The 24,808-nt window shown below is 37.0% G+C and overlaps 2 protein-coding genes across 6 annotated transcripts in view; one reads left to right on the plus strand and one right to left on the minus strand.

Moving 5' to 3' along the window:
• Positions 1-24,808, minus strand: part of ANO3 (anoctamin 3) — a 440,478-nt gene that overhangs the window by 59,681 nt on the left and 355,989 nt on the right. For all 4 annotated transcript variants that reach the window (XM_086677790.1, XM_025927974.2, XM_086677791.1 and 1 more), the window contains one exon: positions 20,353-20,413. In XM_086677790.1, coding sequence (XP_086533916.1) covers positions 20,353-20,413 — 61 coding nt within the window. The remainder of the gene's footprint in view (positions 1-20,352; positions 20,414-24,808) is intronic.
• MUC15 (mucin 15, cell surface associated) lies at positions 6,474-20,091 on the plus strand. Of its 2 annotated transcripts, none has more exons than XM_086677794.1 (4): positions 6,474-6,704; positions 13,475-14,206; positions 16,480-16,629; positions 18,995-20,091. In XM_086677794.1, exons 2-4 carry the CDS (start codon positions 13,513-13,515, stop codon positions 19,153-19,155), a joined length of 1,005 nt encoding a protein of 334 aa, XP_086533920.1. In that variant the 5' UTR covers positions 6,474-6,704; positions 13,475-13,512; the 3' UTR covers positions 19,156-20,091. The 2 variants fall into 2 exon arrangements, with proteins under 2 accessions (XP_086533920.1, XP_086533921.1); XM_086677795.1 differs by lacking the exon at positions 6,474-6,704 and adding an exon at positions 9,489-9,885.

Below are 24,808 nucleotides of genomic sequence, written 5' to 3' on the forward strand. Positions count from 1 at the left end.
GAATGGATGAAAAATCCACTTGTCATTGTTATTTGCTATCCGTGAACTTGATTTCGGAATTCCCTTCAGGTCATGGATAAGTTTCCTTTTCTTCAGCCCTGGGTTCTGAGCCAAGAAACAAACCGAGAACCTTCTTCAGAGTGTACAGACCTAGCCTCGGCCTCTCATTCTCTCCTCGCTCTGCCCCTTGCAAGGTCGTGGCTCAGCACTGAGGATACTCAGCAAATAAACTCTGTGTGCTGTTGCTGCCATGGTTATTATTTAGCTATTCTAGCTTTCTAACCAGAAAAAGAAAAAGAGATGTCAGGATTTTCTAATTATCTGCCTTAATATTTAAGAAAGGATTAATAGATTGATCTTTTCCTAAAGGTGGCAAAATAAGTTATATTATGAATCTGCCAGTTTTCCCTTTTATTATATTTATGCCTTTTTGTAACTTCATTAAGTCCTTATAAAAATAAATTGCCTAGTTGATTAATGGAGCAACAGTCATCTAAAGTGATAAGGCTCTGTAATGAAATCAAGGCTCTGAAAGAAAGAAACTTGTTTAATGGTATACTCCTCCATCCAGGAATGAATCCGCTGTGCAGCACTTCTACACAACAGAGTAGAATGTACATGTTAGAGAGAGCAATACCATTTTCCAGCAGGTTGCCACTTGCAAGGTTGAGCAGTCATTTGGGGTGCTAGGCATAAGAGGCTTCACTTCAGAACTCTTCTATGAGCACGAGTATAGGGGGAGCCCAGAACTCTCCATCTCGGCAAGATGCCCCTATGTCTGCATCCTACGCATCCACCTTTTCTCCTGTCATCACTCACAATTGGGTCCCATCACCGTGCACCTTAACTCTGTTCATATCAGTAACCTAAAGAAGACCGGGATTCCAGATCATCCTTTAACCCTCAAATTTTGGTTCTCTTGTTTTAGGGCAACAGACATCGCCTTTGTGATCATCTCCTATTCTTTCTCAACACTCCGAGATACTTTCACTATACCCTCTTGTGTTCAAAGTCATCAACAGTAATGTCTTTTGTGTCCCCTCACCTTCTTGCTCTAACCGAAACCTGGGACAACCCTGAAACCCTAATTTCCATGCAGCATTCTCAGGTAATAGCTATTTGTCTCCCATACTAATAGGGGCTGAAGATGAGGTGGTGAATTTCTTGCTCCTTGTTGCTGCTTCAAGACCATTTCCTCTCCCTCCTCGTTAAAGGTTCACAGATTTGAGTCTCACATTATCAATCCATACTTTCTACTACCTCTCCTAGTGGATGTCACCTACCATTGGACACTTCTCTAGCTTTTCTAAAGATTGTTAAATTCTTGGCTCAGTGTAAATCTTTCAACAGGACTCCTAAAATAATTCTTTGAAATTGCAATATACACAGATAATCTTTCTAGGACCTTGGCTCTATCTTTTTTTTTTTTTTTTTTTTTTTTTTTAATTTTTTTTTTTTTTAACATTTATTTATTTTTGGGACAGAGAGAGACAGAGCATGAACGGGGGAGGGGCAGAGAGAGAGGGAGACACAGAATCGGAAACAGGCTCCAGGCTCGGAGCCATCAGCCCAGAGCCTGACGCGGGGCTCGAACTCACAGACCGCGAGATCGTGACCTGGCTGAAGTCGGACGCTTAACCGACTGCGCCACCCAGGCGCCCCTTGGCTCTATCTTAAAAGTTGTTTTCTCCTACTCTATTTCACTCATGTACTCCCACAGCATACTTTTGATCAATGACTGCAAACTCTCTAAAATCTCCAATGATCAGTTCCATCCTCCTAGCTTACTCTCCAAAACCTCCAATTCCAATAATCCTTTGACTCAGATTTTCAATCCATTGGCTCTTGACCAAGATTTTTCAGTTCTCAGCCCATTATATTTTGACTCCCCTTGTGCCCACACTTTCTTCTTTATGATTCTAATCGTCTGCCATTATACTCACCCACTTGTGTATACCCCCAGGGTTCTGACTCTTGTCTCAGCTTATGATAAACTCATAGTTTTATCAGACCCTAGTTAAAACCAACGCTCCATCTGTATCCTGTCTATCTGTATTCACGCACACCAGCATCACTGGAGGAAAACATAGTTATGCTCCGGGGAGTTGATTTGTTTTAAATTAATGATTTGACTGGACTTGTGCCATGCTGTCATACCTTCTCTTTTCCCTTTTAACATCTAGCACATACACTCCTAACACTCTCAGTTGCAATTTTGCTGTCTACCTCATTATTATAAATAAGGTATACTGAGGTGCCTGGGTGGCTCAGTCTGTTAAAAGCATCAGATTCTTGGATTTCAGCTCAGGTCATAATCTCATGGTTTGTGAGTTTGAGCCCCACATTGGGCTCTGGGCTGAAAGCCTGGAGCCTGCTTGGGATTCTCTCTCTCTGTTTCTCTGTCCTTCCCCTGCTCATCATGCCCTCTCTCTCTCTCTCTCTCTCAAAATAAATAAACATCAAAAAAAAAAAGTATACAGAAAAAAATTACCCACCAAATCACATCTACCCACAATTATCTACACTTTTGTGCAATAACGTCTACACTCTCACCTGCTACAACAAAAGATTTATGAACACATAGTTAAAATGAACTTTTCTCACAAACTATCCACCAACTCTTATTGCTTGCTGAAGCAAACTGTTCAATAATGTACATGTACAATCATACAAAGATGCCAAGAACTATCCTCAAGTGAAAAAAGAAAGCAGATTTCATATCTGAATGAGCCAACAATTGGAAGAATATACTAGGTAGAGGAAAAGTGAGTTTGCAGATGTCTTATACTTACTATTTTCACTGTTTTTGTTATTATTGTTAATTATATTCATTTGTTTATATACTTATTTAATTCATTCATTTATACATTTATTGAGAATTTAGTCTGTTAAAGGAATTACTCTAGCTCTGTGGATAAAGCAATTGAGAATGCAGACAAAAAATGCTTGCTTTCATGAGTTTTCTAGTACAGGAACAGACAATAAACAGCAAAAATAAGATATAGGGGATGTTAAATGGCGATAAGTGGTATGGGTAAAATAATGCAGGGAAAGGAGATAGAATAGGTCAAGAAAGGAGGGTTGTAGACTTTATAAGGTGACCGTGGAAAGCCTCTCTGTCAGGAAAAAAAATCAATTAAAATTGGAGAAAAATTATTTCATTTTCATCCAATTATCATTTACTGAGTATATTTACTATGTGCCAAGGTATGGACATGAACACAAAATAATTCAGCATGTTTCCATGCTTAGTTGGAATCATCTCGACTTCTATTCACATTGGTGCTGAACCTTTAATTTCTACCATCTCTAAACAAAAATTATTATAGTTAGGACCAATGGAGTCCTACTAAGTGTCAGGTAATGCAGAATTACTTTCCCTACCTTATCTCATCGACTCCCCACAGGTGACTAGGAGGTAGGTGGCACTCTTTCTATTTTACAAATAAGAAAGCAGTCTTGGAGAAATATGATGGTGATCAGGCTAGCTCATGAAACCAGTAAGTAGCAAAACCAGGATTCGACAAGGAAATTATGACTTGGTATCTTGAGCCTTTCCTACCATGCATGCTGCTCTCTTGGTGATTATGAGCCAGGAGTACCCAGCCAGAGGGACAGCCTCAGAGTTCTGGCACTGAATAAAGATTCAGTAGGGCTACCTTATGCTTATAACGCCTGGTAATATAGGCAGACCATGCCAGCAGTGGTAATGCTCTAAGGAGGTAGTGTTTGTTTTTAAATTGTTTCCGTCATCTTTTAGCAATACCCCCCACTCTCTTTCTGGCTTTTTTTCCCTTTGATGGAACTGGCAGGGGAGAGGCGCCCTGATTTATTAGGGTTTTCTTAAATCAGGTGTTTACAACCTTCCCTAGCTCCCGGTTTATGTAAGTATGCATACAAGTATGTACACCTGCATATATGTATATGCTATGTCACAACTTCTACTTAACAAAGGACATTGTTGTAGAATGTCCTTAGCAACAAAATGGAGCACTTAATCTTTCCATAAAGATACAGTTAAATGAAGAAGATCATATTATAATGCCATATGACTCAGGAAGAAAAAATAGGCTTATATTAAACAATTGTTAGTGTTATCAACCATAAGGAATTTCCCAGTCATCAATTTCCATTGTATCTCCGAAGAATATCATTAAATTATCCTCAAATAATATAACCATGATGCTGCTTGTTTAATTATTATTCAAGTATTTCTTTTTCTTAAAGTGCCCATGCCCCTAGGGAGAGACAAAACATAAATTCAATTTATATCTTGTTTCAAACTCAGAACCTGCTATTAATGATCTATTGCAAAAAATTTCCTATGTGTGACATCAGCATCAGGCATGTGATGCTATAGGATTTGTATATATCTTTTTTATACAAATAAAATATCTTTTTTATATTTTGGATCCAGAGCAATCTTTTAATTTTATTTGAGGCATGGTCCCAAGCTACATTCTGGTTCCATTTTCAGACCCATCGGTGACAATAATGTAACTTCGTGTTCTAGAAACTCCACTTGTTATCAGTTCTACCATTTCAGACAAACAAAGGTCTGCTTCTTCCAGTATATATTACGAGACTTAATGGGTGGGAAGCAATTGGAGAGTGCCAGATGAAAGGTACCATAGTAGGTTAGTACAAAAAAAAATAGGTAGGGCATCACACAATGTGTCATCTCAGCTGGCTTGGCTAATAAAAGTGCCAGCTAATTGTCTCTTACGGCTGTTGAGTCCCTCTGGAGAAACGAGGGCCAAATGGGATTGGTCTTACCTAGAACATGGTGTATACCTGGAAATGTATCTCATGGAGACTTGTTTGTTTGGCAAGAAATTACATTTTATCTCCAACTCAGGTGATTTCACAAAGATTTCTGACCACAACCAAGTGAGCTAAGTAACCACTGAGGTGTTAAATATATGCATTATTTTTATGTTATGACTTTACTTCCAGATGTGCTCATGACAGGAAGGGTAAATAGGGTTTACATCCAGGGTCATTTTAATCAATTGGTGATGGCTGTCAGGAGAGCGGTGATGAAGAGGATTCTGAGGCCATAGGTAGAGTCTCCAGAAAAGAGGGTCATGGGAGATGACTTTGACTCTTACACAGTGAAAGCAGACAGGTATAGCAGAAGTACCTTATAATTTCCATGCCTGGTATAGGCCATAATTACTATGGTCAAGTCAGAAAGTGGTAATGATATTCATACACATATCTAGGAAAATCCCTACGGGTATGGCACACCCAATCCTGCCAAATCATGTTCAGTTCTCTCAATAGACATAAAATATTTTTTGAGTTGGATTTTTTCCTAGTAATTGACTAATCTGAAAATAACCAAATGAATTCTATTAAGCTATTGCTCAGTAACCAGTTGCTTGATTTAATTTAACTTGCTTTTCTTCATACCAGTGCAGATACAGCTTAAATATCTTTTGAGGGAATGTTTTTTAGGGGTTGGCTTAATTCCTAATGAAACTCTGAAGGGGCCTTTGGGCTTCAGAAAATTTAAAACTATAGCGTTACCTTGTTCTTTCCCGGGCCAATTAACTGGGTAGATTCTTTGCATTCAATTTGAAGCTCCTGTACTCCAGCTAAAGTTTCATTTTCTCTCTCAGCAGTTGGAAACCTATCTCCTTGAACAACAGAAACTAAGCATGAAACTTAGGCATACTGAGCTCAATGGGCCTTGGCGCTGGCCCCCAAATACTGGTGTGCAGAATATCCCAGAAACTACAGTTTCACTCGGCTCCCTTTCATAAGCCGTGGAAGGAAGTGAAGGAAGCATGCCAGGTTGTTATTCAACTCCCGTATTCAATCAAGCATTGCCCGGGCACTTCTGAAACTCTTCAGCTTCTAAATTGAGAGTAAAAGCAAAGAGAACACAGGATGGAAACTACTTAAACGTGAAGGCTCTCAGGATTACTCAGGATTGTGTGGCCATTCTCCCCAAACTCCTAAAGTCAGCAAGAAAGCCCATTTCAGTCCCGGTGGTTATTTCTAACCGAATGGTTCACAGCTTTCTCAAGGATGCCAATACACATTCTTTCATTTTGTGTTAAGTGACCGACTGGTGCCCTGCACATGAGGCCCCTCACTACTGCTCACACCACGTTTTCTCCATTCAGGTGTTTGGTACCCTACTATGAGAAAGACAGGTTTGTTTATGATCTAAGAAAACATCACAGGACTTGCACAAAGCAACAGGTGCGGGCCATGAGTCATTTTGGTGTCCTCACCTGCAAAGGGGGAAGCCAGCATGTGCCAGAAATTCCTGATACACCAAGGGACATTACCAAAGTCTTTCTCCCTTTTTTTTTTTTTTTCATTTGGGGCAGGAAACAGATGACCCCTGGTTTGCCACCGCTCAAGAGACCCAGCCTGCCTCAAAGTCAAAATGGACCAACCTATGAAAGCTGGAGGGTTGGGCTTTTTTTTTTTTTTTTTTAAAGGCCTGAATGAGGTGATATCTTCATGCTGACAGCTGAGAAGCAGGTCAGTCAGGTTCTTGGGTGCTCTATTACACAAGCAAGATTGGGCCAGCTCCACCAAATTTTGTTTCTGACACCCTCCTGCCCAGTGGGACATTGTCATACTTCACCCCTCTTCTTTCTCTAATCCTCAGCAGACGCATTGCAGCCAGGACAGCTGTCTGTGATATTTTAGTTCCTGTTTGTAAATACCTCCAAAACCTGAAGGTAAGGGTGTGCTGGGTTGCCTGGGATTCCGTCTCTCTTTCTTTCTCTCTCTCTCCCTTACTTTTTCCCTTTTGCTTCCCCGCCCCCCCCTCATTTATTTACCAAAGAAAATCAAAGCAGGCTCAACTTTTGCCACTCTGGCAAGTAGTTACGGAGATCCTTGTAAAAACAGGTAGTTGTTTTGTTAAGTAATCACCTTCCAAATGAGCATTTGCACCAAGTGACTTAGTTTTTCCAATTACTGCCAAATTTGCTACATGATGAACCAGCTGGAGAGTTAAATAAAAACCTCACTTAAAATGTACATGACTACAAGGGAGAGTTTCCTTAAATCAGATCTTAGTAAAAGTTTCAACATGTCTAAAGTGGAAATGGCAAGAATGTAAACTGATTACTTAGATTTTAATTATGCATTTTGGCTTTAAGTTTCTTGCTAAAGTACTAGAATAAGACAGGTTTTGAAGAACAATCTTTGAATTACAGGCTTCTGTATATTTTTCCAAGGATTTTATTAATCAAAAAAACTGGTAAAACGTTGTGTATGTAAACTATTTCACTTAACATGCTATGTGCTTACGGCCGGCAGTCACTGGATACCTAAAACGTTGTTAAGTCAGTTGCTTCAGAACACATCTTATGGAATGAAGGTGTGGATAAAGTTCCTTAAAATTATTTTCAGTTTGTGGTTGTGTGAAAGGCTCCTTTAATTAAAGGGATGCTTGTTTACTGCTTAGCCCTTTCTATTTGATCTACTGAGGCATTTTCTACAGACAGTGAAATGTAACAGAAGGCTGAAAACCCCAAGCTTGGGAATTGGGGTCCAGAATATTTCTTTTGGAGACAGTCTTTCTTTCTAAGCTTGATACTCTTCCACCTAATTATTTATTTCAGCACTGAAGTTTATGACTAAGAATGCTCACGTGAGCTGGGATCATGACCTAAATATTTTTCCTGGATTTACGCATACCCCAGTCTTTTAATTAGAATTATGTTCACAAACTTGAATTTTTTTTTTCCTAAAGGAAAAGTCATGTTTTTCTTTTCTTTTTAAATCAAATAAAAGTAAATGATACGCCCTAAGGTCCTCAGGTACAATCCTCCGTTCTGGCTACTAAGACTTCTCATCCTTTCAAAACCCTTTTATAAAAGAGGCATTTCTAGGAGCATAGTTCATTAGGTCCTCATTTATTGTGGCTTTCATTTAGGAACGGCAAATACTGTTGAAGATTGTAAAGGCCACTCAAGAGTAACACTCAGGGTCTGTCTGGGTTATTGGCTGCATGTCAGACTGAATTTCCTAGGACAAAGACAAACAAAACCCATCTGTCTTAATCTGTAGCCTGAGATCTATAATAAGAAACAAGCAAAAGCAACCGAGAGAGAAGAAGCACAGTCCAAGTATTGTTTAGTTATTTCACAGCAGAATCCAGGTTTTCTATTATCCCCTTCGTGTACCTGAACTAACGCTGTCCTTTAACAGTTGGATTTTGACTGAGTTTAGAGTAACTAGCATTTCTCTTCCCTTGCATTGGTGGACCTCGCAGGGTACCTCCTTATTTTTAAAGCTTGGTATAAAATGGGTATGACTCAGTTACAACAGGAAGACTGGGCAGAATAATGACTTTATGCATTTAAGGGGAAGCAAAATTATGCACAGACAGTGTGAATTTGTTTCCCTCAATGGACACGGTTGCCATTTTCTCCCACCACCTCTGCAGCCCTCCATACAAAATTCAAATGTGAAGCCACTTTCTAGTGCCAACACCAAAAAAAAGGGGAGAAAACTGTGTTCATTTTCTCTGCGTTCCATAATTATTTTTTAAAAAGTGAAACTCATACTCTCTGAAAGCATATTTTAAAATTTGTTAACTACCAGAAACGATAAAAATAGTTCAATATATACAGACAGGTTTAGAATCTGTGTTTCAAGTATCACAAAGTGGAAGGAAATCCTCCTCTCTTTTTCTCTTCCCTTTATAATAATTCTAGTCTTAGAGGTTTTTTAAGTTTGTAATGGTCTTAGCTCGGTTCCTGTGTTATACAGTCTCCAAATTCCTCTCCTGAGTTCCCACCTAGGGGCAAGAAGGGACAAAGACCGGGAGGGGGAATGATGCTACCTGGTTCTCCCGATTTGCTCTTGCTCTACGATTGTATTTTCTGTCGTCCCATCTCTGTCTGCCTCCACAGGGCACCTGGTTGACAGATGAACTTGGGCACACATGAGCACACCAACCATCATCCAGCATAACTTCACATAACAAGGACACAGCACAGTTTTAAATATTTAAACTCTACAGATGGAGAGAGGCTGAGAGAAAAGTGCAAAGAAAAAGAGCACAGATTTCTTTTACTGCCCTTCAGAGCGTCTGTATCACCTCCTTTAGACTTTGCTGCTTACCGTGTGTCTGGTTTAAGTCAGAATGGGGTCGAACTTAACCAACATTTCCTAGTCTTTTCTCCAGCAAAAACCCAGGCCTGAGATTCTGAAGAGCTGATGGTTTCTATTCCTGCCTACTTCTATCCCTTTAAGATGAAGGGACCTGAGTGAGAGGTGTAAACTGTTTCTCTTGGAAAACAAGGAGCAGAAGTGAAGTGTCCTCTGCTTCAGGCTGGGACAACAGGAATAAACTGATTCTGGCGAAAGCCTTACCCATAACTAGAATAAACTGTAAATAGTATTCACGGCATACATCGTCTCTCTCTTCTCTTTCTTTTCCCTCGAGATAAATTATAGGCAGAAACAGAAGCCTTGGCTCATTTGGGGTATTGATACCTTAGGTTTTCAAGTTACAGTCAAAAGCTGGGTAAAGGGTAGAGAGATCCCCTTGGTGGTTCAATGTTACAAAGTGAGTCAGGAACAACAAAACTCACTTTGCTGACTCTTGATACATGGATTCTCATTACGGGAAGGGAGTGAAAGCTCATTCCTCATGTAACATGAGAAAATTAGAACAGCTAAGGGCTGTTTTTTCCCCTCTGATCACCACTTCATTAGGATGAAAAAATAACCAGAAAGCCTAGGTGTAGGGAAAGCAAGTCAAAATGTATAGTAATGACACAATGAGTGGTTAAGTATAGTTCGTAAAGAAATCAGACCACTGGAATTGGATAATGAGAAAGGTTATAATGTTTGCTATGAACCTGGCAGAGTTCACAAAAGGATGTTTCTGAAAAGATACATGTAAATATTTCTAAAACTAAACTGAATTGTATTTTAAATGTGCCAGGTGGAGCATCCATTTAATAATGTGTTGGTGAAAACTAAAGGTCCTGGGGATAAGAACTTGTGTTTTGTTAATTTGTAAACTATATGCTAAAGGTGTTCACCCAGAACCATAGAGACGATTGCTGGCATTTTCTTAAATTGGGATAAAAGTGTATTTAGCGTGTTTGAGAGGTACTTAAGGTAGAAGGCCCTCGTTTTCTAGTGTTTACAGTCATGGTATTAAAAACTACTTTGGGTAAAATAATACAATTTGGAGAAGCGGTGCTAAAAATATATTGGTGGGAAAAACTTTCTAAAAAGCAGCTGAACTCTAGATCCTTTTGTAACCAGTTTCTATATTCCTTTGTAACTTCTTTTACGCAGTTGAGTGATTACTAGCTTTAATAGTGAGGTTTGAGTCCTAACCCTATCTCTCAGTCATTAGCTCTGTGGTCTTGGTCACAATTACTTACATTTTTAATGCCCCATTTAATTATGTGTAAAACAGGATTGACAATCCTTTCCTCATTGTATGTTTGATTGGTTTGGGTAAGAATTAAATGAGAAAACATGTGAAGCATCTGACTTAATAAATGCATAATAGTAATATGTTTTCCAATTATGTTAACATTTTTAGGAACTATACCCATTTTCTTGGCTATCACAGAAATGTGAAAAATATAAACAAACAGTATCACAAATATAAACACCTAGGTAATTCCTACCAGGTTAAGAGACAGTATCACAAGCATACAGAAGTCCCTTCCATGGCTACCTAATCAGTACTGTCTCTTTCCTTCCCACAAGTAACCACATTCCTGACTTTTAACATTCTTTTAAAAACTTTTGACAGTTTTTACTCGTTTTTGAATTTTACATACACGAAATCACACACTACAACTGGCATTGTGAGCTCTGCATTACATTTGTCATAATCACCTCTGTTGTACATGGCTCTAGTTTGTTAATTTTCATGTATGAATATTTCACAATTTACTATCTGATCTGTTACTGATGGATGTTTAGGCTGGAGACATTTATAAATAATGCTCCTATGAATATTCTTGTCTGCCTGTCTGCCTAGGTTTTTAAGTAGATTTTTTTTAAGTGATAAGCATAAGGTATGGCATATATTTGTAAAGCCTTAGAAATCCACAGGTATGGACTAATTACTAAAAGCTTTTGAAAAAATATATATATCAGGATATAGTATAAATATACTTAAATTGTACCACTATGTAAGGTACTATTAATCAGGGAGAGGGCACTTAAAAGAAAATCAGAGGGAGTACATTGAGGCTCCTCAAACCCTAATAAAAAGTTATTAAGGTTGAAAATAATTACAAAAATTTCTGGAAGCGCTCTTAAGAAAAGGCAGGTGGGGAGCCTGGGTGGCTCAGTTGGTTAAGCATCTGACTCTTGATTTCGGCTAAGGTCATGATCTCATGGTTCATGGGATCGAGCCCCGTGTCCAGCTAGGTGCTGACAATGTGGAGCCTTTTTGGGATTCTCTCTCTTCCTTTCTCTCTGCCCCTCCCCCATCGCACGCGTGCACGCTCACGCGCGCGCGCGCGCGCGCACACACACACACACACACACACACACACACACACACACACTCTTTCTCAAATAAATAAATAAGCCTTAAAAAAAACAAAAAAAGGCAGGTAGGTAATACTGGACCTTAAAGATAGCAGTTGCACCTCCCTACCCTGGATGCTGTTAGCGAAAAATAAGCTCTAAGATACAATTCAAAGAGCAGGATATCAGTTTTCAGACTCTATCCTTTGAGGAGGAATAGCCTAATGTTTTTAAAAGAATATTTTAATATTAACGATCTTTCAAATTTTAGCATCTAATTAGGTTGGAGTCAGTAGTCTTGGATTTCAGTGCTACTCTTCCATTCACTAGTTTTCATTACTAGCCACTCTGGACCTCAGTTTCTTCCTGTGCAAAATGAAGATATTACAAGCATAATTTTTTTGGTCTCCAGGGATCATTGTGAAGATCAAGTAAGATGAAACTGTAAACCCTTTGAAATGTAAGACACAGAAATTATATTCTAATAATAAAAAAATAGAAGTTAATGTCTATTAGCTACTTACTTTAGGTCAGGTATTGTTTAAGGTACTTGTACTTAAATCTTCACTCTTCAGAACAGCATTGAGAGGTCAATATGATTATGATGATGATGCTTATTATGATGATTATTTTTCACAGGTTATCCATAATGCAAGTCAGAATTTTAATATAAATCTAATTTTAAAACCTTGTCCCTATATCCTGCTATCTGTGAACTATGGCATTTCCACACTTCAGAGGCAGAAGGATAAGAGATAAGAGAACTGTACAAGGGTTTCAACCCCCAACTCTGCTACTATCTGGCACCGTCATTTTTCCACACATGCTCCCAGCCAGATTCTTCATTTACACAGTAAGGGGATACAAGGAAAAAATATCCTAAAATCTATAAGTCTTTCTGAATTTCCCTAATTTGGGATTCATAGGAAGAAGGGCATCATGAAGTGAAAAGTATTGTCAAAAAAGGGATGTTAATTTCAAATTCAAATAATTCAGATTAGGTGCTAGTGAAATATTTTCAAGTGGATTTCCTGACTGATTCACTTGAAAGTGGTATGTATATAGTACAATCAGCAACATCATTTTCATCATAAATATTCCAAGTTACATCTTTATAAAGAACATATTTTCTTAAATAGGTTAAAAAAATCAGCCAGCTCTACATGTCCCACATTTACAATGCTTTACTTAGCAATCTATATATAATATTCCATATACATACGAACTCTATGTATATGTTCATAGTTCATACATATATTTCAACTTGTCTCAAGCTAAATGATCTTTCAAATAGTGGAATAGTGGTGTATGGCTTGACAAAGTTTTTGCATGGCACTTCCTTAGAAGAAAGAAGAAAGAAATATTATACAGAATATAGAACTCACTCTAATTTTAGTACATAATCCAAACAAAATAAACTTTAGGAATAAAGAGTATGGTATTATCAATTAAGTGTTATGTATCTAGATCCTTATCACTTAAAAAGATTTTTGGGGGGCACCTGGGTGGTTCAGCTGGAGAAGCATCTGACTTTGGCTCGGGTCACGATCTCACCATTCTTGAGTTCAAGGCCCTTCGACAGGCTCTGTTCTGAATGCTGGGGCAGAGCCTGGAGCCTGCTTTGTATTCTGTGTCTGGCTCTTTCTCTGCCCCTCCCCCACTCGCACTCTGTCTCTCTCAAAAATAAATAAAAACATTTTAAAAAATTTAAAAAAGTTTATTTATTTTTGAGACAGAGAGAGAGAGAGAGAGAAAGAGAGAGAGGGAGAAAGAGAATCTGATGCAGGCTCCGTATCAGCACAGAGCCCCAGGGCTCGAATTCACAAACTGTGAGGTCATATCTCAGCGGAAATCCAGAGTATGATGCTTAACCTACTGAGCCACCCAGGTGTCTCAATCCTCATCACTTTAAAAATGTAGATCCATTTTTAAAAATTTGCTATTTTGTTGAATAATTCAGATGCTTGTTATTTTTTTCTTTCAGATTCCCCTTAATTACACCAGTACCAAAAAAAGGCTACAATGTTGACCTCAGCCAAAATTCTGTTGATTTCAAAAATGTTTAGTTTACTACTAATTGGAAGCCTTGGGGAAGAAGGTCTAGAAATAAACACAACACAAAGCATTGCAGCAGGCTTAAAAGCGATGCAAAATGCATCTGTTCCTTTGGAAAGTGACGCAAATTTAAGCTCAGATAAAGAAAATAGAGAAACCTCCAATCCCAAAACAAGTAATTCCTCTCTTTGGGATCCATCAAATAAAAACCATGGAACAACAGAGGTCTTTGGCAATTCATCGACAAACAACTTTTCTGGGAATCCAAGATCCACGCCTACGCTTCCCACAAATCCTCCCTCGATCCAAGGCTTTGTTTCTAAATTGCCTCAGAACTCATCTATAGCAGACGAAAATCCTCAGCCTGTCTCAGCACCTCCCGATGCTACATCTGCTCCATCTTCAGAAAAGTTCACTTGGTCTTCAGCCAGTGATACCACGAAAACTCCTGACAACAGTTCAATTTCAATTAGCATCCTTCCTGCAGCACCAAACACCACGTCTGCGTCCCCCATGATAACGGAACCAGATGAATGGCTCACCACAACCAGTGACAGCTTCGTAGGGTTTACTCCTTATCGAGAAACGACCACTCTACAGCCCACCTTAAAGTTTACCAATAATTCAAAACTGTTCTCAAACACATCAGACCCCCAAGAAGGTAAATATAAATGGATTTAACTTTCTTTTTGTGTGAAATTGAATCTCGAACTAAGTCATATAGATTATATCTCAGGAATGTGCCATATTAAAAAAACAAACAAAAAAACCCAGGAAGTCAGCAATAGCACACATGGTTCTCACTTTGAGGTGGTGACCATGATATTCGTTGGAAATAGTTAAGGGATTTTAGGGCTTAAGTCAGCATGCACTAGTCACTGTTGTATGGAAATGTAAGGAGACAGTGGGACAAATTTAAAAGGAGGTTAGGCTGAAAAGAAATAGAGACTGAGGTAGTGGTACAGTTTTGAGATGCTAGGTAACAGTTTTCACTGTATCTTAGAAAGCTACCTGAAATTTCCCATGCTTTCAGGAATAACATACAACTGAACTTTAAAAACATACGTATGTTGGGGCGCCTGGGTGGCGCAGTCGGTTAAGCGTCCGACTTCAGCCAGGTCACGATCTCGCGGTCCGTGAGTTCGAGCCCCGCGTCAGGCTCTGGGCTGATGGCTCAGAGCCTGGAGCCTGTTTCCGATTCTGTGTCTCCCTCTCTCTCTGCCCCTCCCCCGTTCATGCTCTGTCTCTCTCTGTCCCTAAAATAAATAAACGTTGAAAAAAAAAAATTTTTAAAAAAAAATAAAAAAAAAATAAAAACATACGTATGTGAAAATTGAAATAAATGAATTTATAAATTATCTGATACCACAGAACAATCACAGGAAAAAAGAACACTGATATATATTTTACATGTAAATAAACTCAACCAAAGAAGCTCCTCCTGAATTTTTAAGTTGGTACCTAATGAACACCATCAAAATTGAATACAGCTGTGAGTGTCAAAAGAAAATTGCTTCATGGGAACATTTTAATAATTCATTTAGGGATTATGCCAAGCTTTAAAATGTAAAGCTTTAAAACGTTATCTAATATTTAATAAAAGTACATAATCTTTTATTTTTTCAGGTCTAACCAAGTGTTTATTTTCCTGAAATTTTTAAACAAACAATACTTTTTCCCCCATGAATTCAATGATTTCCAATACAACTTGTTTCCAGATTATATTAATGATGTAAACACAAAATCACATATACACATTCCTACTTGAAAGTTGTTAGCTTACAGGAAAAGTTTTAAATTCTGAAATCTAGGCTTTAAAATAGCACTGCAACTAATACATTGTGTACATATATATTCATTTTAGCTATAATTTTAACACATACTCTTATTCATATCCCCTCTGATATTACATCAGAAAGATTTTTAATAAATATTCTCTCTCTTTTGTCTGTCTACACTCAATATATATACTGAGAATACTGAGTATTTATACCTACCTTTACTCTTTAATCAGAAGAAAATTACTTAACTTTGCTTTATTTTATTTTATTAATAATTTTGCTCTAAAGCTTCCAATGTATAGGTAATTTTTTTATAAGTGGGCTTTAATACAGAATTACAGACTTTATAAGACCCCTTAATTAATAAAACTAATTAATTTTATCCACTTAATTAATAAATTTTTTTTTAAACTGAAAATACAATATACTAAATATGAGTTCAGGGAGCATTACATAGTTTATTGATAACTTAGTTTAAGATAGGGTACTTGGTGAAAGGGATGATTGAGTAAAATTTTGAACTCCCAGACCTACACATCTGTTCTCACTATGCAAGACATTGAAAACATCTTGCTTATGATCTGTTTGTTGTATCTTGAAATATCCTGTATCAGGATACACTGCTTTTTTCCTTATAATGCCTTTTCTGTTAGGGTTTTGTGGATTCATTTTCTAGTACCCACTTATTCCCATTAGCTTTTTATTTTTCAATTATTATAGAGACAAGCTCAAAGTTCATTTCATCATTAAAGTTCATTAGAGATTCAGAATTGATTAAAAACTCAATATGGCAGTCCATAGAGAAATCAGATCTTAATGGAGCATACACATGGCATTTCAGTACTATTGTTGTTTATAAAGGAAAGAAAGACAGTTATAAAACTAAGAAGTATTTCAAGGTAATTCAAAATTTGAAGTGTGGTTTTATTGGGAGGTATATTTGCCAATATATCCCAAATACTCAGTACTCCATAAAATATATACACACATACATCACCATTATCTAATTAAATATATATATATATATATATATATATATATATATATATAGTTTAAAAGTCTTTGTTATAAAGTCCACATGTATATATTTCTCTTCTTTTAAAATTTATTTTCTATTTCTTTATCTGTTAATTATTTTTTATTTGTTCTCTAGAGAATAAAAATACAGGAGTAGTATTTGGGGCCATTTTGGGTGCTATTCTGGGTGCTTCATTACTTACTCTTGTTGGCTACTTGCTGTGCGGAAAAAGGAAAACAGATTCATTTTCCCATCGGCGACTTTATGATGACAGAAACGAACCAGGTAAAACAACTTTTAGAACTTCACTACATACAGTGGTTTTAATTAAAAGGGGATGCTAATGTTCACTACCTTACCTAGAAGGGATTCAGAGATTCATATGACAAAAACAGACCAAAGATTTATTATGATCTCTCTCTGTTTCTCAAAGACCATGACCAAAATAATTATGGACCTGTGGGTGGAATTTGGAAACCATTTGGAACTGTGGTTCATTGCATCACAATTACTTTTATTTATTTTTTTATTTTTTATTTAAAAAAAAATTTTTTTTTCAACGTTTATTTATTTTTGGGACAGAGAGAGACAGAGCATGAACGGGGGAGGGGCAGAGAGAAAGGGAGACACAGAATCGGAAACAGGCTCCAGGCTCTGAGCCATCAGCCCAGAGCCCGACGCGGGGCTCGAACTCACGGACCGCGAGATCGTGACCTGGCTGAAGTCGGACGCCTAACCGACTGCGCCACCCAGGCGCCCCCACAATTACTTTTAAATAAACCAAATCCCAGAACCTGAAACATGTCTATAAAATTGGAAGATAATGGCATGCTATTAAGGAAAAAATGGCCAGTGTTGTTAGCACTAACTGCAAAGCCATTCTTTGTCATGTTGGATCTCTTAGCAGCAGGAATTTGAACAATGACTTATTGTTTTTATTTATTTTTTAGAGAGGTTGGTGGGCGGGGAGGACTGAGGAGGAGAGAGACAGAGAAAGAAAGAGAGAGAGAATCTCAAGCAGGCTCCACACTCAGCAAAGAGCCTGATACAAGGCTTGATCCCATGACCTAAGTGGAAATCCAGGAGTCAGACACTCAATAGACTGAGCCACCCAGGTGCCCCTGAACAATGACTTATTCTAATTTGGAGTTCTTCTAAAGTTTACACAGGTACAGTTGCCCTCAATCAATTATTTTAATAAGTCTCTAAAACAGAATCTATAAAGAGTTGTATATTTGGGTACATAAAGTCACAGTAATTCAGGAATTTTTCACTCATGTGATAGCAAAGACCAACCATAGCATCTATGAAAAAGAAATTTATCTGTTAAGAATAAAGCACTGAATTTGTTCTTAATGCAATAATACTAATTAGAATAGAAATGAAATAACTTCAAATGATTGATTCATTTTTTTAATACTACAGAAAAAAATATGTTTTCTGGTTTACATAAGGGATGCTTGCCATGATAAAAACAAAAACAAAAACCAAAACAAAAAAACTAGTTAAATGCCCCTGGTACATCCTGTTGAGAAAGCCTTTTGATTTTAATAAGTACAGATCATGACTGACATATTGTTCATCTTCAGAACCAAATCTGTTAATTGAAAATTTAACTTAATTCTATTTTGGGGGTTTCTAGCAATCCATATAAAATAAAAAGTGGCACTTTTCCAAATTAAAGGATAGGATTTCAAAAACAGGGGTATCCAACCTTTTTTTTCCCTTAACACCAGAATCTTTTCTTTATCTGTTATCAGAAGCAAAAGCTCAGTCTATCAAACTGATACAATTTAAGATGTGATTGAGGCCGAGGGGAATAACTCAATCATATCACCAGTTTTACTTTTTCAAGACAGCTCCCCCAGGTTACCAGGAACCCAGTTTGTAAACAGATGGCTTAAAGAATAGCTAGAATATGAGACTACCTAAATGAATAATTAGATCACTAATCTAATTAGAAATTAGTCACTGCTTTAATATTTAAAGGTACCTAGTACATGCCAAGTTCTCTTTGAAAATAAACTCAAGATCATTAAGATAGTAATAACTGGCTATTCGTTAAAAAAGTAAAAAATAATCTCTTATAACGTTAATCAGAAAACGTCAAGTGCATGATAACTAGGATCTATCATAAAGAAACATAAGCTTTTACAGATAGTCTTCTTCTGTCTCCATCTTCCCTGGCTCAACCATAAAAATGTTGAGATACTTAGTAAAATCATGACTCTCATTTAAAATTAATGCTCTTCACTTTTTAAAAATTATTTTTTGCACCAGAAACAAAAATTCTGAACATGTTGACAATGCTTTAAATTCACAAGATTCAAAAATCAATGAGACATATGTCTATACTTCTTCATGAAAAGTATTGCTCTCCTTTTGTTGTGATTTCTCCTTTATTTCCTTTATTTTTGGTCCTTTGGCAACAAAATTATTTTACAAGTTAAACTGTTCTCTTAGTCTTGGAAAGAAATGTGTATTGAAAAATATGCACTTGTTTAAATTTCAAACCTAGTGTCTGAAAAGCCCATATAACAGATGTACTTAACCTACTCATCTAGAACAATTTCTATAGTCTGGCAGATGCCTCAGCATGCATCCTCCAGACTGTTACCATAAAATAATTATTTTTTGGTTACTTTTTTAGTTCTGCGATTAGACAATGCACCGGAACCTTATGATGCGAGTTTTGGGAACTCTAGTTATTATAACTCAACTATGAATGATTCATCTATGCCAGCAGGCCGAGAAAATGTACGTGACGGCATTCCTATGGATGACATACCTCAACTTCGTACCTCGGTATAAAACCAAGAGGAAAGGCTTCTGACGGCATATGATCGCCTACATCCTAGTCTTTTCACAAACCCATCCTCCAAAAGCTGAAGCAAGATCACTGTCATGTGGCCTGTGCCAAGGAGAACCATAAAAGCAAGAGACTAGTAGCAGAAACAGACGATAATCTGAAAGGTTTCCTTTCTTACTATTTTTGGCTGTGCTGAATCATCTACTGAGTAACCTTAATTTGTATTTTGGTCTATTTTATTGTTAGTAGGAAACGTTTGTGGGAATCAGGTGAAACTAAAGAGTTTCACCATGACTGCCCTGCCTGATAATTTAATTAACCCTATACTCCTAATGCCATACATCAAGATTGTCACTCTCTTCAAGGAACAATGGAAGAGTAATTTATTTTTAATTTTGACTTAAAACAAGAAAGAGAGTATACACAGTTTCTGTGCGTGGGAAATTAAAGTAATAGGAGTGAGAGATTGTTCTCTAGTACATTTAGTTTTCCTATATCAGCACATCCATGGTAAGCCCCTTGAGTTGCTAAGTTGACAATGACATTGCCTTCAACAGGGCCATGGTTGGAAAACTGACCCTAACCAGGAAAAGAATCACTTCTCTTCAAAGAGTGGGAAATTCTAAACTGTTTTATTTTAGGCCTCAATTAATTGGGTGCTTTAAAGACTCAATGAGAATCATGGGGGGAAAAGTCAGCCAAAGCATATATTTGTACATAATTTTTACAGTTTTAAGATGTTAAATAAGAGCAAGATTTATTATGTATTAGGTATCATTGCTTGATCATATATGGAATAGATTCTGTATCTCTAAGTGTATAAAGTATAAGGTTAAAAAATTGATGAATGGAAATATTACGCAAACAAAAATTTTTGAGCATCACTTTTACAAGCAGAAATACAATAAGTGTCATTTGGATTCATATGACATCTTTCAGTCATATGTTTGTTCTTAATTACCACCTGCTTTCAGCAGGAAAAATACACTTCTTAGTATAGGAAGGTTGAGGTTTTAGGGACTAGAGGATTAGATCAATAGTTAAATTCCCAAAGAAGCACTGAATGTGTGAAGAGGGCAAACAAAGCAAGAGGTCTCACTGTTAAATGGACATGTGTGTGCCTGCACATGTGTGAAGAAACACAGCAGTAGCTTCAGAAAATGAGGACCAGGAATTAAGTAACAGAAGAACTTACTTACCCCATATTGCCATAAAAATAGCAAAGAAGACCGTTCCTCCATTATCAAACAAATATGTCACCTTAATGGAAAACAAAGCAAAAATATTAGTCACATATTGATTGATTGATCAATTGATTGATTGATTGATAATAATCTAGTGATTGCCATCTACATTTAGATTCTATGATTTTTTTTCCAAAAGGAATCACATTATTTTATGATTTGTAAATATGAGATATGAGATCCTTTCATGGGTCCTGAAACTGTTTCATATGATTTTCTCTTTGGGGAGATGTAAGGGATCAGCATTCCCCTCCCCCCTTTTCTTATTTCTTTCCTCTTCTTCCCTTTGGACTTCACCTTCAATTTCTGCTTAGAAGTGGCTCTAGTACCCTGAGGAAGTATTTGTGGGGCATAGATGGTCAAGGTAAAGTTAGCTTTTCAGTTGAGGCATACCTAGCTGCACTTCCTGTCAGCAAAACGTCCAGGACTGAGTAAGTTGCAAAATGAAGAATTCCACCTATGAGCCAGAACTTTCAGTGGAAAGTATCACAGTGCTATCCCTACTTTCTGACATCTTTCAGAATGTGCCATGGGTCCAATAGTGGCTATGAGTTGTTTTTTTTTTAAGAAGTTTCACATATCACTTAAGATTTAGGATATAGTCCAAGTGTTTTTGAATCAGACATTATCTGAATTTTTATAAAGAACAAAAAATTGTATTGCTGAATACAATATTCATGGTTGCAAAGATTGATTTTAATAAATTGTAAATTCAACTTACCTTTGCTTCTTTTCATTTGCATAATGCCCTCACTATACTTATAGTGAGGGATATTAAAACAGTATAGCCAAGGCAATATATATTTGACAGTCATATAAATACTATAGAAACTATAGGGAGAAGAGGGATACTATCCTCACAGGAGAGAAAGGCCAAATAAGGGCAAAAGAACATTATTATAAGGGAAGTGGGAATAGAATGGTGTTTGTTTTGCTCAGTCTACAGTCTAGAGACTGGTCAGTGGGAGCATTAAAACAGTATTAATATGTATTTTAATTGTAACATCTGGAACACTCTGCAAAACAATATGTAAAACAGATAAAGGTAGGGTGTGTTTTCCTGTGATAGAACGCTACTGAATATATCATTATACAACACATGTGCTCCTTTCGAAGGTTTGTGGATAGGTGCAAGATGTCCTGGATGGCCCTGAACTTCTATGATGAGGTTTGGGAGTTCTAAAAATGTTATGTGAGTTGGTTTTCACAAGAGTCATCACTATATATTATGTACAGGAGAGAAAGGGGCCATAAAGAAATTCTCCTACAGTGCTCATAAAATTACACCCAGTGGGGGAATCCAGCGTTTCTGTTTCCAAAGGCATCCCATGGAGACACCTGCTGTTGCCAAGCAGCTGAACAGCTGTCTGCTTTCCTTTATAACAGACTTAGTGCAGGAAACAGCCTCTTAGAGTGTTAGAACAGAGACTTTACACATGGGGACTTAAAGGTCACTAAGGAATAATGGCTCTCTCCTGCTCCAGAAAGAGCAGTCCTTTTAGAAAAGTGGCAAATGAAAAGCCATGCTTAATAATTGTGTGGTATGAATATGATTTGTTATAGTTTATGCAATGTTTTCCCTAAAAATGTTTTTCATTTTATTTCTTCTAAGTTTGTTTACAAATCTTTCAGATACCTTTTTTTTTTACTCCATAAATTAAACATGAATGATTTAGAAATACATCCATTAGGCACAGCAAGGTATACATGTAATCCTCATGTAATGTCAGATTCCATGCATGTAATGGGAGATTAAACTAAAATGGGAGTTAATGGAAAACTTGAGAACTTATCCTAAGGAGGAGTATAAAAGTATAAAATCCTTGTGTGAGAGCCACTAAGATATTACAGGTGGGATGCATTATGATGTGGGGGGCCACAGACACAGTAAGAGCAATTTGATGCCTATGGTTATAGCCTGAGGTGCTAAGGGTTGCATTGAGGGTGATATAAGAGCTGCTGAATGAAAACAGGGAACAGGGAGAAGAAAGAGTCAAGCATAGCATGGATGGCTCAAGCTCAGCGGATGATTGGCAGGAGAATAAAGGGGGAAAGAGGCATTCTGCTCAATAGGAAAGGGTCGCTTGCCCTATAAAAGAAAATTCCAGATGAAATCTCAAAAAAAAATTCCCAAAACAGAATAGACTTTTCCAAATCAAAAGGAAGTTTGTCTTATCTACAAGTGTATGTTTGCAATGACTTATTTTATGAGAAAAACAGCTCCCCTTTATGCACAGGGGGACCTATGGACAAGCATTTTATTCAACATCGTTGATGTGAATAGGAATAATATATAAAGACAGAAGCAAACCGAACCTCAAACAAAACTGTGTTGAAGCACAAATTCTCCATTATCTTTGACATCTGATTTCTCTTGGAGAGTTGAGTGTGGCTAGAAACCAATAAATGTGGGTATTGTTCAGAGGTAAATTTCTTACTAGGTTGGAAGCTTACAGACTATTCCTCTTCTACCGTAGTTGCTGGGTCTGTCTCTAAAATTGTTTGACGGGTTCAGAGGAGCATAATAAGCATGTGGAAACTGCCACTGATACTCCATTAAAGCCCCTGTGGGCCAAGGAGAACAGGCACTTCTTGGGCAGATTCAACCTTGCAGACCAGGCTATTATGTGCAAAGAGGAGAAAGGAGTTGGAATTTAAGCTGGAGTTCATGCCTCTCACTTCCTCAGTCCTTCATTCTCAGACAGGGCAAAATCTGTGTAACTGCCTATGTCCACTCCACCTGATTACAAGCTGCATCAAACATGGAAACATCAGTAGTCCACACCCAACCTCCTCTCCATTCCTGATCCATTATTATTTAGGGCAATATCTTTGTTAAATGTGGTCCTAGAAATCAACTAAGGAGCTTGTTAACATGCAGAATTCTAAGCCTTATCTTGACCAATCGATTCTGAATTTTAGGACTTGGAGCCCGAGAATCTACTTTTTAACAAATGTCTTATGTGATCCCATACCCACTTTTCTATGAAGTTTCTTAAAGAAAAAATACTCTGTCCTCTTTCTATTGTAGCTTCAATATAAGTATATGGTCTGAGCTCATATTTGGTATTGAGTAAAAGTTTATTAAGTTAAAAAAACCCAGAAACTAATAACTATTATGAACAAAGCTCACCTCGAGGGTTGAGGCACTTTTAAAATTATATGAGAAAACAATGCAGAACTCTTCTATCCAATGATAGCACCTTAACCGAGAAATCCTACCATAATGCTAACTGACATTGTGGTGTTAGGTGCTTTTAAATAAATGTGCAAACATCACTGAATTACTTAATTGCAAAAATTTCTTAATTACCATATTTTTAAGGATTAAAATTGAAAATAATCATCAAAGAAAATGTTAATGTACTTAAATAAAATTTTTATCATATGATGGGACCATTTTTGTTCCATGAAATACGTCCTTTAAATTATTAAAATAATTACATGTACACATGCATACTTTTCAATAAAATATGACAGATTTAATTTTCTGTTACTTGTCACAAGTGGTGAATGACTCCACAACAAATTAGCAAGTTTCTAGAAGACGTGGCCAGATGATCCTAGATTGTCTGGCCTGTTTTTTGGTAATCATCTGTTCCTTTATTTCTGACACTTCCCTTCAAATAACTTCTAGATGTGTAAGTTTATAAACCGTTTTTAAAAAAGAACATTATTTCCATCAATGAAAGAATAGTAATTCTTATTTTTAATGTATGAAACAAGTACTTACATTTTATCTTAGCCAGAGAAACATATATAATACATATTCAATATTTCTTCCTGGTGGCGTTTATTTCTTGCATTGTTCCAGAACACAATATTCTCCTCTGCAAGGTAACTTTTCCACCTTCCTTAAAATAGTTATTAACTGAATTCTTTCTTAGTCATACCTGTCCCTATACATACTCTTTTCTACTAATATTGCATAATGACAAAAAGCCTCCTATATTTAGTGTTTCCTTTGACAGTTTCTTTGCTTTATCACTCTGCCATTAGGGGTGTTTCTTATTTTTAGTGTTCAGATACTGCTAGTGTGTCTTATTAACTCTGTACAAGTAAAAGTAGAAGTAAAATATATATGGATTTGTTGGTATCCCTAAGGCTGTCATATATCCTTGAAACGCATGGGTTAGGAGGACATGTATCTCTACATCTCATAACTTTAATATGTGGCTTTTGCAAAACGTATTGAGAAAATGCTTCCCAAAACAAGACATCTTTGTGGAACACTTAAACAAATTCAAAACTAAGTATAATTTTATAAACTAAACTATAAACAAAACAGATTTTCCTATGCCTTGTATTCACAATGAACTATCCAGAAGCTAATTTTACTAGGTTTGGGCTTGTAGTAGGGTATTGAGTGACTTCTGATTTTATACTCTGCCTCATCAAACTTCATTGTATA

Source organism: Puma concolor, chromosome D1 (genome assembly GCF_028749965.1).
Source record: "Puma concolor isolate L17-30 chromosome D1, mPumCon1.1.hap2, whole genome shotgun sequence".
NCBI lineage: Eukaryota > Metazoa > Chordata > Mammalia > Carnivora > Felidae > Puma > Puma concolor.

Coding starts and splice junctions, on each gene's coding strand:
- MUC15 (XM_086677794.1), top strand. CDS start 13,513: ATGTTGACCTCAGCCAAAATTCTGTTGATTTCAAAAATGTTTAGTTTA. Junction 14,207..16,479: donor CACATCAGACCCCCAAGAAG/GTAAATATAAAT, acceptor TTTGTTCTCTAG/AGAATAAAAATACAGGAGTA. Junction 16,630..18,994: donor TGATGACAGAAACGAACCAG/GTAAAACAACTT, acceptor TTACTTTTTTAG/TTCTGCGATTAGACAATGCA.